At 37.4% G+C, this 12,940-nt stretch overlaps 1 protein-coding gene across 2 annotated transcripts in view; it reads left to right on the top strand.

Moving 5' to 3' along the window:
• The window catches only part of WDR7 (WD repeat domain 7), a gene marked incomplete at both ends in the record, with an annotated part of 335,367 nt that overhangs the window by 69,534 nt on the left and 252,893 nt on the right, over positions 1 to 12,940 (top strand). For both annotated transcript variants that reach the window (XM_079717825.1, XM_079717826.1), the window contains 2 exons: positions 10,365 to 11,134; positions 12,452 to 12,540. In XM_079717825.1, coding sequence (XP_079573951.1) covers positions 10,365 to 11,134; positions 12,452 to 12,540 — 859 coding nt within the window. The remainder of the gene's footprint in view (positions 1 to 10,364; positions 11,135 to 12,451; positions 12,541 to 12,940) is intronic.

The following is a 12,940-nucleotide window of genomic DNA, read 5'->3' on the forward strand; positions in this document are numbered from 1 at the left end:
TCTGCCCTGCAACTAGGTTCATCAGTACCTTTTTTTTTGTTTTTTCTTTTAGATTCCATATATATGCGTTAACATACGGTATTTGTTTTTCTCTTTCTGTCTTACTTCACTCTGTATGATAGATTCTAGGTCCATCCACCTCATTACAAATAACTCAATTTTGTTTCTTTCTATGGCTGAGTAATATTCCATTGTATATATATGCCACATCTTCTGTATCCATTCATCTGTCGATGGACGTTTAGGTTGGTTCCATGTCCTGGCTATTGTAAATAGTGCTGCAGTGAATATTGTGGTGCATGTCTCTTTTTGAATTATGGTTTTCTCAGGGTATATGCCCAGTAGTAGGATTGCTGGGTTACATGGTAGTTCTATTTTTAGTTTTTTAAGGAACCTCCATACTGTTTTCCATAGTGGTTGTATCAATTTATATTCCCACCAACAGTGCAGGAGGGTTCCCTTTTCATCACACCCTTTCCAGCATTTATTGTTTCTAGCTTTTTTGATAATGGCCATTCTGACCTGTGTGAGGTGATACCTCATTGTAGTTTTGATTTGCATTTCTCTAATAATTAGTGATGTTGAGCATCTTTTCATGTGCCTGTTGGCCATCTGTATGCCTTCCTTGTGAAATGTCTATTTAGGTCTTCTGGCCATTTTTAAACTGGATTGTTTGTTTTTTTGATATTGAGCTCCATGAGCTGTTTGTATATTTTTGAGATTAATCCTTTGTCGTTTCATTTGCAAATATTTTCTCCCATTCTGAGGGTTGTCTCTTTGTCTTGTTAATGGTTTCTTTTGCTGTGCAAAAGCTTTTAAGTTTAATTAAGTCCCATTTTTTAATATTTGTTTTTATTTCCGTTACTCTAGCAGGTGAGTCAAAAAAGATTTTTCTGTGGTTTATGTCAAAGAGTGTTTTTCCTATGTTTTCCTCTAAGAGTTTTATAGTGTCTGGTCTTACATTTAAGTCTTTAATCCATTTGGAGTTTATTTTTGTGTATGGTGTTAGGTAATCTTCTAATTTCATTCTTTTACATGTAGCTGTCCAGTTTTCCCAGCACCACTTATTGAAGCAGCTGTCTTTTCTCCATTGTATGTTCTTGCCTCCTTTGTCATAAATTAGGTACCCATATGTTCATGGGTTTATCTCTGGGCATTCTATCCTCTACCATTGATCTGTATTTCTGTTTTTGTGCCAGTACCATACTGTCTTGATTACTGTAGCTTTGTAGTATAGTTTGAAGTCAGGGAGCCTGATTCTTCCCGCTCTGTTTTTCTTTCTCAAGATTGCTTTGGCTATTCGGGGTCTTTTGTGTTTCCATACAAATTGTAAAATTTTTTCTTCTAATTCTGTGAAGAATGCCATTGGTAGTTTGATGGGGATTTCGTTGAATCTGTAGATTGCTTTGGGTAGTATAGTCATTTTCACAATATTGATTCTTCCAATCTGAAAACATTGTATATTTCTACATCTGTTTATGTCATTTTTGATTTCTTTCATCAGTGTTTTATAGTTTTTTGAGTACACGTCTGTTGCCTCCTTAGGTAGATTTATTCCTAGGGATTTTATTCTTTATGTTGCAGTGGTAAATGGGATTGTTTCCTTAATTTCTCTTTCTGATATTTCATTGTTAGTGTATAGGAATGCCAGAGATTTCTGTGCATTAATTTTGTATCCTACAACCTTACCAAATTCATTGATTCATTCTAGTAGTTTTCTGGTAGCATCTTTAGGACTTTCTATGTATAGTATCATGTCTTCTGCAAACAGTAATGGTTTTACTTCTTCTTTTCCAATTTGTATTCCTTTTATTTCTTTTTCTTCTTTGATTGCCATGCTAGGACTTCCAAAACTATGTTGAATAAGAGTGGTGAGAGTAGACATCCTTGTCTTGTTCCTGATCTTAGTCGAAATGGTTTCAGTTTTTCACCATTGAGTATGATATTTGCTGTGGGTTTGTCATATAGAACCTTTATTATGTTGAGGTAGGTTCCCTCTATGCCCATTTTCCTGAGAGTTTTTATCATAAATAGGTGTTGAATTTTGTCAAAAGCTTTTTCTGCATCTATTGAGATAATCATGTGTTTTTTCCCCTTAATTTGTTAGTGTGATATATCACATTGATTGATTTGTGTATATTGAAGAATCCTTGCATCTCTGGGTTAAATCCCACTTGATCATGATGTATGATCCTTTTAATGTGCTGTTTGATTCTGTTTGCTAGTACTTTGTTGAGGATTTTTGCATCTATGTTCATCAGTGATATTGGTCTATAATTTTCTTTTTTTGTGATATCTTTTTCTAGTTTTGGTATTAGGGTGATGGTGACTTCATAGAATGAATTTGGGAATGTTTCTCCCTCTGCAATTTTTTGGAAGAGTTTGAGAAGGATCGGTGTTAGCTCTTCTCTATGTTTGATAGAATTCCCCTGTGAAGCCATCTGGTCCTGGACTTTTGTTTGTTGGAAGTTTTTCAATTATGGTTTCAATTTCATTACTTGTGATAGGTCTGTTTATATTTTCTAATTCTTCCTGGTTTAGTCTTGGAAAAATTGAACCTGTCCAAGAATTTGTCCATTTCTTTGTGGTTGTCCATTTTATTGGCATATAGTTGTTTGTAGTAGTCTCTTATAAACCTTTGTATTTCTTCAGTGTCAGTGGTGATTTTCTCCTTTTTCATTTCTAATTTTATTGATTTGTGTCCTCTCCCTTTTTTTCTTGATGAGTCTGGTTAAGCGTTTATCAATTTCGCTTATATTCTCAAAGAACCAGCTTTTACTTTTATTGATCTTTGCTATTGTTTTCTTCGTTTCTATTTCATTTATTTCTGCTCTGATCTTTATGATTTCTTTCCTTCTACTGATTTTGGGTTTTCTTTGTTCTTCTTTCTCAAGTTGTTTTAAGTGTAGGGTTAGATTGTTTATTTGAGATTTTTCTTGTTTCTCGAGGTGAGATTGAATTGCTATAAACTTCCCTCTTAGAACTGCTTTTGCTGTGTCCCATAGGTTTTGGGTCATCGTATTTTTGTTGTCATTTGTTTCTATGTATTTTTTAATTCCTTCTTTGATTTCTTCAGTGATCTCTTGGTTATTTAGTAGCTCACTGTTTAGACTCCATGTATTTGTGTTTTTTACAGTTTTTTTTCCTGTAATTGATTTCCAATCTGATAACATTGTGGTCAGAAAAGATGTTTGATGTGATTTCAGTTTTCTTAAATTTTCCAAGGCTTGATTTGTGACCAAAGATGTGATCTATCCTGGAGAATGGTCTGTGTGCACTTGAGAAGAAAGTGTATTCTGCCACTTTTGGGTGGAATGTTCTATAAACATCAATTAAATCTATCTGGTCTATTGTGTCATGTAAAGCTTGTGTTTCCTTATATATTTTCTGTTTGGATGATCTGTCCATTGTTGTAAGTGGGGTGTTAAAGTCCCCTTCTATTATTGTGTTACTGTCCATTTCTCCTTTCATGGTTGTTAGCATTTGCCTTATGTATTGAGGTGCTCCTGTTTTGGGTGCATAAACATTTATAATTGTTATATCTTCTTCTTGGATTGATCCTTTGAACACTATGTAGTGTCCCTCCTTATCTCTTGTAACAGTCTTTATTTTAAAGTCTATTTTATCTGATACAAATATTGCTACTCCAGCTTTCTTTTGATTTCCATTTGCATGGAATATCTTGTTCCAACCCTTCACTTTCAATCTGTATGTGTCCCTAGGTCTGAAGTGGGTCTCTTGTAGACAGCACATATATGGGTCTTGTTTTTGTATCCATTGAGCCAGTCTGTGTCTTTTGGTTGGGGTATTTAATCCATTTACATTCAAGGTTATTACCAATATGTATGTTCCTATTACCATTTTCTTAATTGTTTTGGGTTTATTTTTGTGGGTCTTTTTCTTCTCTTGTGTTTCCTGCCTAGAGAAATTTCTTTAGCATTTGTTGTAAAGCTGGTTTGATGGTGCTGAATTCTCTTAGCTTTTGCTTGTCTGGAAAGCTTTTGATTTTTCCATCAAATCTGAATGAGATCCTTGCTGGGTAGAGTAATCTTGGTTGTAGGTTTTTCTCTTTCATCGCTTTAAGTATATCCTGCCACTCCCTTCTGGTCTGCAGAGTTTCTGCTGAAAAATAAGCTGATAACCTTATGGGAATTCCTTTGTATGTTATTTTTTGTTTTTCCCTTGCTACTTTTAATATTTTTTCTTTGAACTTAATTTTTTTTAGTTTGATTAATATGTGTCTTGGTGTGTTTTTCCTAGGGTTTATCCTGTATAGGACTCTCTGTGCTTCCTGGACTTGGGTGACTATTTCCTTTCCCATGTTAGGGAAGTTTTCCACTGTAATCTCTTCAAATATTTTCTCAGTCCCTTTCTTTTTCTCTTCCTCTTCTGGGACCCCTATAATTCAAATGTTGGTGTATTTACTGTTGTACCAGAGGTCTCTGAGATTGTCTTCAATTCTTTTCATTCTTTTTTATTTATTCTGCTCTTTGGCAGTTATTTCCACCATTTTGTCTTCCAGCTCACTTATTCGTTCTTCTGCCTCAGTTATTCTGTTATTGACTTCTTCTAGTGTAGTTTTCATTTCAGTTATTGTGTTGTTCATCTCTGTTTGTTTGTTCTTTAGTTCTTCTAGATCTTTGTTAAACGTTTCTTGTATTTTCTCAGTCCCTGCCTCCACTCTCTTTCTGAGATTCTGGATCATCTTTACTGTCATTGCTCTGAATTCTTTTTCAGGTAGATTGCCTATTTCCTCTTCATTTATTTGGTCTTGTAGGTTTTTACCTTGCTCCTTCATCTGTGATGTATTTTTTTGCTGTCTCATTGTTTTTTTATTAAAAAAAATTTTTTTTTACTGAGTGGGATTGTGTTCCTGTCTTACTCATTGTTTGGCCTGAGGTTTCCAACACTGGAGTTTGTAGGCTGTTGGGTAGACCTGGGTCTTGGTGCTGAGATGACGACCTCCGTGAGACCTCACTCCAATGAATATTCCCTGGGGTCTGAGTTTCTCTGTTAGTCCAGTGGTTCAGACTTGGAGCTCCCACTGCAGGAGCTTTGGCCTGACCCCCAGCTCGTGAACCAAGATCCTGCAAGCCATGTGGGGGGGCAAAAAGAAAAAAAAAATAAGAACAATAACAAAGTAAAAAATAAAATTAGATTACGAAACTAACAGATAGGTTAGAAAGAATATAAAAATAAAAATGTAGGTGAATCAACAACCAGAAGGTACATTGGTGCCACAATAGTAAAAAAGAGGAGGGAAAAGAAAGAAAAAGAAAAAAAATGTTTTTAAAAAAGGGGGGAAACGCCTTGACTGTGGAGGGTGGGGTGTAAGCAAGGCTGAGGTTTGGTGGTGGGTGGGGCCTATGCTCAGGAGCCACAGGGCTGGAAAAGACCCTGGGGGCTGTTGAGGGTGGGGCTTAGGCTCAAGGAACAGAAGGGGCCCAGGCGTGCCCCCCACCCCTGGTCTCAGGGGGTGGGGGGACCTCACCTGGGAGCCCACCAGGCTTCCGGAGCTGGAGTGGGCAGGGCAAATGCCCTCCACTCCTCTCCCACTCCTCCCGGAGGGCCCCTCCCCCTACCTCTGCTGATCTCCCTTGCCTACCTCCTGTGCCCCGAAGGACCCACGTGGCCTGGGTGGGGCCTTGGAGGGCAGGGGACCAGCCTGGGAGCTCAGCAGGCTCCCTGTGCCTAGGTGGGTGGGGCAAACACCCTCCGCTCCTCTCCCAATCCTCCTGAGGCCCCTCCTGCCTGCCTCTCCTGATTTCCCCAGCCTCAGGGGTGCCAATCCTGTCTGGTCTCTCCTTCTCCTCCCCACTCAGTCCCCCATGTCCTACCAGTTCACTTGGGGGTTCCTCCCATCTCCTTGGGTGTCAGAGTCCTTCACCAGCGGCCGGCAGGCGCCCTAGCTGTGGGGAGATGCTAACTTGGCATCTTCCCACACCACTATCTTCTAAACATAGTGTTTGACATTACACATTTAGTGTTTGAAAAAGGAAATACTAAGCATGGTGGTGTGAGAAATAAAACAGTAGCGTATGTGTCCTTCAACCCATCCCATCTTCTACATTTTCAGTACTATTGCATACTTTTATCTTCCCTCATCTGGATGGCTTCTGTTGCCTCCAGGTTTATATTCATTATCCTGATCTTGCTTCTTTTCAGCCAACATTGCTGGTGGATAAATAGTTATAAAATTAAATTTGATCATGTTACTCCCCTTATTAAAACCTTTAGATAGGAGCTCTCATACGTTACTGTATAAAACCATCTAGGGTTTCATTAGGCAGATTCTGATCCATTCCAAGAGACATTGATTCAGGTCTGATATCAGGCCCAGGAACCTGTACTTTAACAAGCATCCCTGGTGTTCTGAGAGAAGCACTGTTTTAACGGCTCCTCAGCCTGCAAGAGAAAGTTCAAAAGCCTTAGTGTGGACACCTGTGCTCTCAGTGAACCATGCCTTGCATTCTTTGTCTTGGTCATCAACATGAACACCCATCCTGTGATGTTTCCTGCCTTTATCCTTTTTCACATCCTGCTATCTTTCTGCCCTTGCATACCTCAAGTTATCCCTTTGGTGAGGTTCTCCCTGATCACCCAAGGTGGAGTTGGTACTTTCTCTTTCTCTGTTGTTTTTCTTTTTTTTTTTTTTTTTTTGGCTGCATTGGGTCTTCGTTGCCGTGCACAGGCTTTCTCTTGTTGTGGTGAGCAAGGGCTACTCTTCGTTGTGGTGCTCAGGCTTTTCATTATGGTGGCTTCTCGTTGCAGAGCACAGGCTCTAGGCGTGTGGGCTTCAGTAGTTGTGGCGTGCAGGCTCAGTAGTTGTGGCACATGGGCTTAGTTGCTCCGCGGCATGTGGGATCTTCCCAGACCAGGGCTCGAGCCTGTGTCCCCTGCATTGGCAGGCGGATTCTTAACCACTGAGCTACCAGGGAAGTCCCTTTCTGTTGTGTTTCTTATTGTACCTTCCAACTGCCCTTTATTTGTAGCACCATTCATCCTACATAGTAATGTCATTATTCGTTAGTTTTGAGTTACATGACTAGCAAATCATCTTATTTATCTTTGTATCCTTAGTGCCTTGCAAAAACATAGGTAAATGTGGACTGAATGAGTTAAACAGAGGAATGAAATTCAGAAAGTCTTGATTTTTTTTTTACTTCATATTTTGTGTAGTGTAAATTTATCATTACTGCTTATGCACCTTAGGTTCTTAAGCTATAGGATGGAAATAATATTTATTTTCTACCTTCCTTTAAACACCATTTATTCAATTCAGAGCAGAGGTTTATACAAAGGAAGCAGAATTAGTGATAATTCTGGAAATAATTTTTGAAAGAGCAGCCACTTGAGATACTTCTTGAAGGTTGAAGAGATGTATGACTTGAGTGGCAGCAGTGAGAACGAGAAAGGAGCAAGATCCTGGCATAAGAAATGCAAAGGTACAAATGTCTGCAACTGCATGGTTCTGGAAGGCACAAGTGGTTTACTTTGGTTTCAGTAGAAGATACAGGGTTGTGGTTAGAGATGGAATTGGGGGAGTTGGCAGCAGTCTATTTTGGAGGCTGTTTTGTGTTTTGCAAAGAAGTCTTTGCAAAGATTTTATCCTTGGGTTATAAAATGCTGTTGAAGCCTCTTAAGCTGGAGAGGAACATAGTCAGATGGGAGGAGGACTGAGACAGAAGATAGACCATTTAAAGGGACTTAGTGTAATTTTACGAGTGAGGAGTTGATTAGCCACTTAAAATAATTTTATAAAGATTTTTATGTTCTTTGTTCATTCTGCCAGGTACTCTGATACGCATGGGGTTACACAAGATGAGTAAGATATAGTTCCTGTAGAGTACAGGAAAATGTAAATACATAAAAGAACTAATTATATAAATATAGCCAAGGCTTACAGGTTTGTGATATATAATATAGAAAATGTTATGGGGACTGGGTTCATTGTGGACTAACTTTCCCGGGAGAATTAGGGTCTTGATGGAAGAGAAGGGATTGGAGTACAGCAAAGAAGAATATTTTGGGTAAAGAAAGAAATAAAGGGATTAATGGGTGAGGGAGTGTGGTTGTGGTGCTAGAGCCTGTTTGTTATAGCTGGAAAATATTTGGTATCAAATTGTAATGGGCCTTGAATGTTGTGCTGAAGGATTTTGCATTTTATCCTAGAGCATTATTTTCTAATTATGAAAATAATACATATTGATTATATACAATTTAAGAAATATATGGAAATATGAAGAAAATGTAAATCTGACATGACTCCATCACAAAAAGTGGTTGCTATGAACATTTTCATGTATTTCTTTCCAGTGTTTGTCACTGTGCTCAAATGCATACTTGGGCATTAAATAAATGAAATCAGAGTTACACTCTGTTGTATAGTGTGTGTGTATGTGTGTGTGTGTGTGTACGTATGTGTACATGTGTAATCTTATCTCACTTAAAATTGGAACATGGGCATTTTGCCATGTGGTTAAATGTGCCCAGGAAGCATGATTTGTAGTGATCACAATATTTATTACATGGTGATGCTTAAATCATTTATTTCTTTATTGTTGGATTATTTAGGTTGTTTTCAATCTAAAATAATGGATACTGTTTCACTGAATGTCTTTGTATTTCTGACTATTTAGGATAGGGTTCTAGAAATAAATGTACTGGATAAAACAATCTTAAGGGCTTATGCTGTATTTTGCCAAATTGCTCTTCCAAAAGGCTCTATTTAAATTCATGCCTGCAGTGTGTGGGTCTGACTTTCATTGTACTCCTGGCTAAGTATTTTTTTCATGTTTACTGTTTGCTAATTTTATAAGTGGTATCTTGTGGTTATTTAATTGTTATTTCCTCAGCAATTCATTTGAGTAGGTTTTCCCTTATATTCCTTGACTATTTGTCTCTTTTACTGTGAATTGCCCTTGACCTTTATGGTATTTTTCCCTCTTCTTTTATTTTGGTATTACTATTTTTTATATAGATTATAACTTCATTAGTCCTATTTCTGGCACATTTTCCTTCCTATTTCTTACTTGCCTTAACTTTTTATAGTAGTGAATTTTAAATTTAAGTGTGTTTGGCAAGTCCTTTCTCATCTTGAGATCTATTCACCTATACTTTGATTTAGTTTTAATTTTGTATTTTCCGTTTCTCTTAATAACCCATGATAATGGCAGTGTTTGGCAGGAGAGTGACATGATTAGATTTGTTCTTCAGAAAGCAGTCTTGTGGCCTGTGGAGGCTAGATGGGAGTGAGGAGAGACTAGGAGCAGTGATGCCCGTTTAGAGGAGAGGAGATAAGGGTCTGAGCATAGTGATGGTGATGGTGGGGATAGATTAGAAGAATGATTCTCAACCAGTGATTTGGGAGATGCAGCAGGTTTAGTGGGAGGGCGGAGATCAGGACAGATTAAGTACAAGGTTCTGTGGGACATCCAGATACAAGCAGTGGGAGTTGCAGGATTGAAACTCTTTCAGGAGCTGGTCTGGCTGGTGATGGAGATTAGGGAGCCACCTGCATATAGGTGATGGTTCTAATATGGGAGAAAGAATGAGTTTTCAGGGCAGCTGACTGAGAAGCGTGGTCAGAACTAGAAGGCTCATTAAGCAGGTGTTCTCTGGGAAGCTCTTTTTATATTTTCTCTCTCTTTCTGTCTCTCTTAGCAAAATCAACAATGTCAGAGATTATGGATATGGTTAGAGATATTGCAAAGAGATTAACGAGGAGAGGGACTGAAAAGTTTCCACTGGATTAGTCTACTACTTTCCTTAAATGTGGCTAAAAGGGGCAGTAGACTGGGAAAGAAATAGAAGAAGGAGCATGGTCAAAGGATAACACTTTTAAAGACTCAAAGTAGACTTGAACATGTTCTCTATTGAGGGAAAAGAATTTATGGAGAGGGAGAGATTGAAGGTAAAGTAAAAAAGGAGGAATTTGATGGTGCAGCAACTTAAAAGGATGAGTCACTGTGATGAATGCATTATTCTTTCAGGTGGAACAGTAGTATTACATTCTCAGAGATAGAATTTGCATATAAGTTATTGAAACAATTTTTTTGAAACAATTTTTAATCTGTTCTATGAGTAAAAAGACTCCCTGCTTCAATAATTAACTTTCATTTTCTTTTTTTTAAAAGATTGACAGTTTTATAATTGTTTCAGCATAAAGTTCTTCTAATTGTTTAAGTTCATATCTTTTATATGCTGTTGATTGGCAAAGTTAGTGTGTTACTTTTAATGATATAGATACCTAAAAAGACAGCTTAATAAGCATTTAAATCCCTTTGATTATTTATTGTTCATTAATGAATGCATGAAATTAAATACTTTGAATTATAGCCATCTTTTAAAAATATTTGTTGCAGGGAAATTTACCTAAATATTCTCATAACTCCCTGATGGTTCAAGCAATAAAGACAAACCTAACAGACCCGGACATACATGTGCTTTTCTTTGATGTGGAAGCGTTGATTATTCAACTCCTGACTGAAGAAGCCTCTAGGCCGAATACTGCGCTTATTTCCCCAGAGAATCTGCAAAAAGCATCTGGCGGTTCAGACAAAGGGGGCTCTTTTCTAACTGGAAAACGAGCAGCAGTTCTCTTCCAACAAGTGAAAGAAACTATCAAAGAGAACATAAAGGAACATCTCCTTGATGATGAAGAGGAGGATGAGGAGATAATGAGACAGAGGCGGGAAGAAAGTGATCCCGAATACCGGGCCAGCAAATCTAAGCCACTGACCCTGTTAGAATATAATCTGACTATGGACACCGCAAAATTGTTCATGTCCTGCCTTCACGCCTGGGGTTTGAACGATGTTCTGGATGAAGTCTGTCTTGATCGCCTTGGAATGCTGAAACCCCACTGCACAGTATCGTTCGGCCTCTTATCAAGAGGGGGTCATATGTCACTGATGCTTCCTGGTTATAATCAGGCTGCTTGTAAACTATCACACGGGAAAGCAGAAGTGGGAAGGAAGCTGCTGGCAACGGAGGGAGTAGGAAAGGGAACTTACGGAGTGTCCCGGGCCGTCACCACACAACATCTCCTGTCTATCATATCTTTGGCAAATACCTTAATGAGTATGACCAATGCAACTTTTATTGGTGATCATATGAAGAAGGGCCCTACCAGGTGTGACCATGATAGTTTGATTTTATTCTTATGTTTCAAAAAAAAAAGAAACCTGTTTTATTTTTGTCACTTATTACCTTTTTTGTGGGGGGGGGTGGCGCTCTACACACCTTGGCATTTTTGTGTCATCTCAGTGTTTCCCCTTTAAATTTTAAATACAACATGCATGACTTAAAATATAATCAAATTGTACAGTTTTATCTATACTCAGACATACTTAGTAGCTATTTAAAAAAAACTTAGAATGAGGGAGGAGGTCAGAGTTCAGCTTTAACAAATGATAGACTAGCTCTTCACTAAATATAATCTTAGATTGTATCTATTTACAGTTTGCACTAACATTTGATTCAAATTGTATATTTGGTTAAAATGTGTGACCCACGTGATGAATGGTAAGTGTTCAGTGGCTGGCTTCAGCATTTTGTGAGAAGTATAGTCAGAATTTCTCAATGGGAAAAGAGGAAACAACTTTTTAAAGTGCAGGAGAGTATTCTTTTAATATTTCTACATATTTAACCTGAGTTGCTATTTCTCATTTTCCAGAAGTCATGAAGACAACTTTTTAAACTCTGGTTTTATTATACTTTATTGAGAGCCGACCACATTTAGGATGTTTTTAAATCTAACTTACTAAAGTAGCACTTACCTAGTGTCTGGCTCTGTTGTAAGCACTTTACAGATGTTATCTCCTTAATGCCCTTACCCCTATAAGGTAGGTACTTTTATTATCCTTTTGTTACAGATGATAGAGCTGAGACACAGAGAGGTGAAGTAACTTGCCCAAGGTCACACAAGTAGTAAATGGTAGGGCCGGAATTCAAAAGGGGACAGTCTGCCTGTGGAGTGGAAGATTTCTTAATGCCTTATTACCTTTTTCAGATTTTAGGGCTGAATTTTTTGAAACTCAGTATATTGTTCTATAAGTTCATTTGGACCAATGATGTGGGGTGGGCTGAAATATCAGCATGCTAATACTGAAGAATGAAGGGTTAATTATGATATTTATCTGTCAGTGGTAGTAGATTAAAGTGTTCATAAATATTTCTTAAACTAGTTTAAAGCATAAACTGTAGATGTAAAATTTTTACTTCCTATTTGTTAATCATTTAATTTTCTGTATTAAAATCTGAAATGGAAAATGTTAATAGGTACAAAACAAAAAACCCCTATCTTTTTGGAACAGCAAATTGAAAATGTTCTGTTATGTGTTTCTTTTGCAATTCATTTGGAACTAGAAAGCTTAATATTTTAAATGGCTCTGGAATTATGAAACTATGAATGTGTATATATACATGTATTTTCTTCTTCTTTTTAAAGGCCACCTAGACCAGGCACCCCAGACCTTTCTAAGGCAAGGGGTTCTCCTCCAACTTCCAGTAATATTGTGCAAGGACAGATTAAACAAGGTAAAATTAAATCTTATTAAGTAATTGACATGACATTTCAGCTCTAGAAACTGAGGAGGCATAGCTAATGTATAATCATAACATTTTGTTTGTCTGAGATTGTTAAATAGAGAAAAGTTGTTATATTCCAGATGTAAATATGGATAATTAAGATGTTAGTTAAAAATAAATCAGATTTATTTAGAAATTGATAAATGAGCGTATTTCACATAATTTTATTGTACTGTCTTTGGCCTAATTTTTATGCATTAGGGGCACCTTAACTTGACAACAATAGTGCCTTAATGTGTGTATCTTGAGTCTATAAGTTATGTCTGTTTTTTAAACTACATTTAGAAATGTTTAAATTCATATTTCCATACTATAGCTATTCTTGTGTCGTTTGCCAGTAGTTCATGCA

This window comes from Hyperoodon ampullatus, assembly GCF_949752795.1.
Source record: "Hyperoodon ampullatus genome assembly, chromosome: 13".
NCBI lineage: Eukaryota > Metazoa > Chordata > Mammalia > Artiodactyla > Ziphiidae > Hyperoodon > Hyperoodon ampullatus.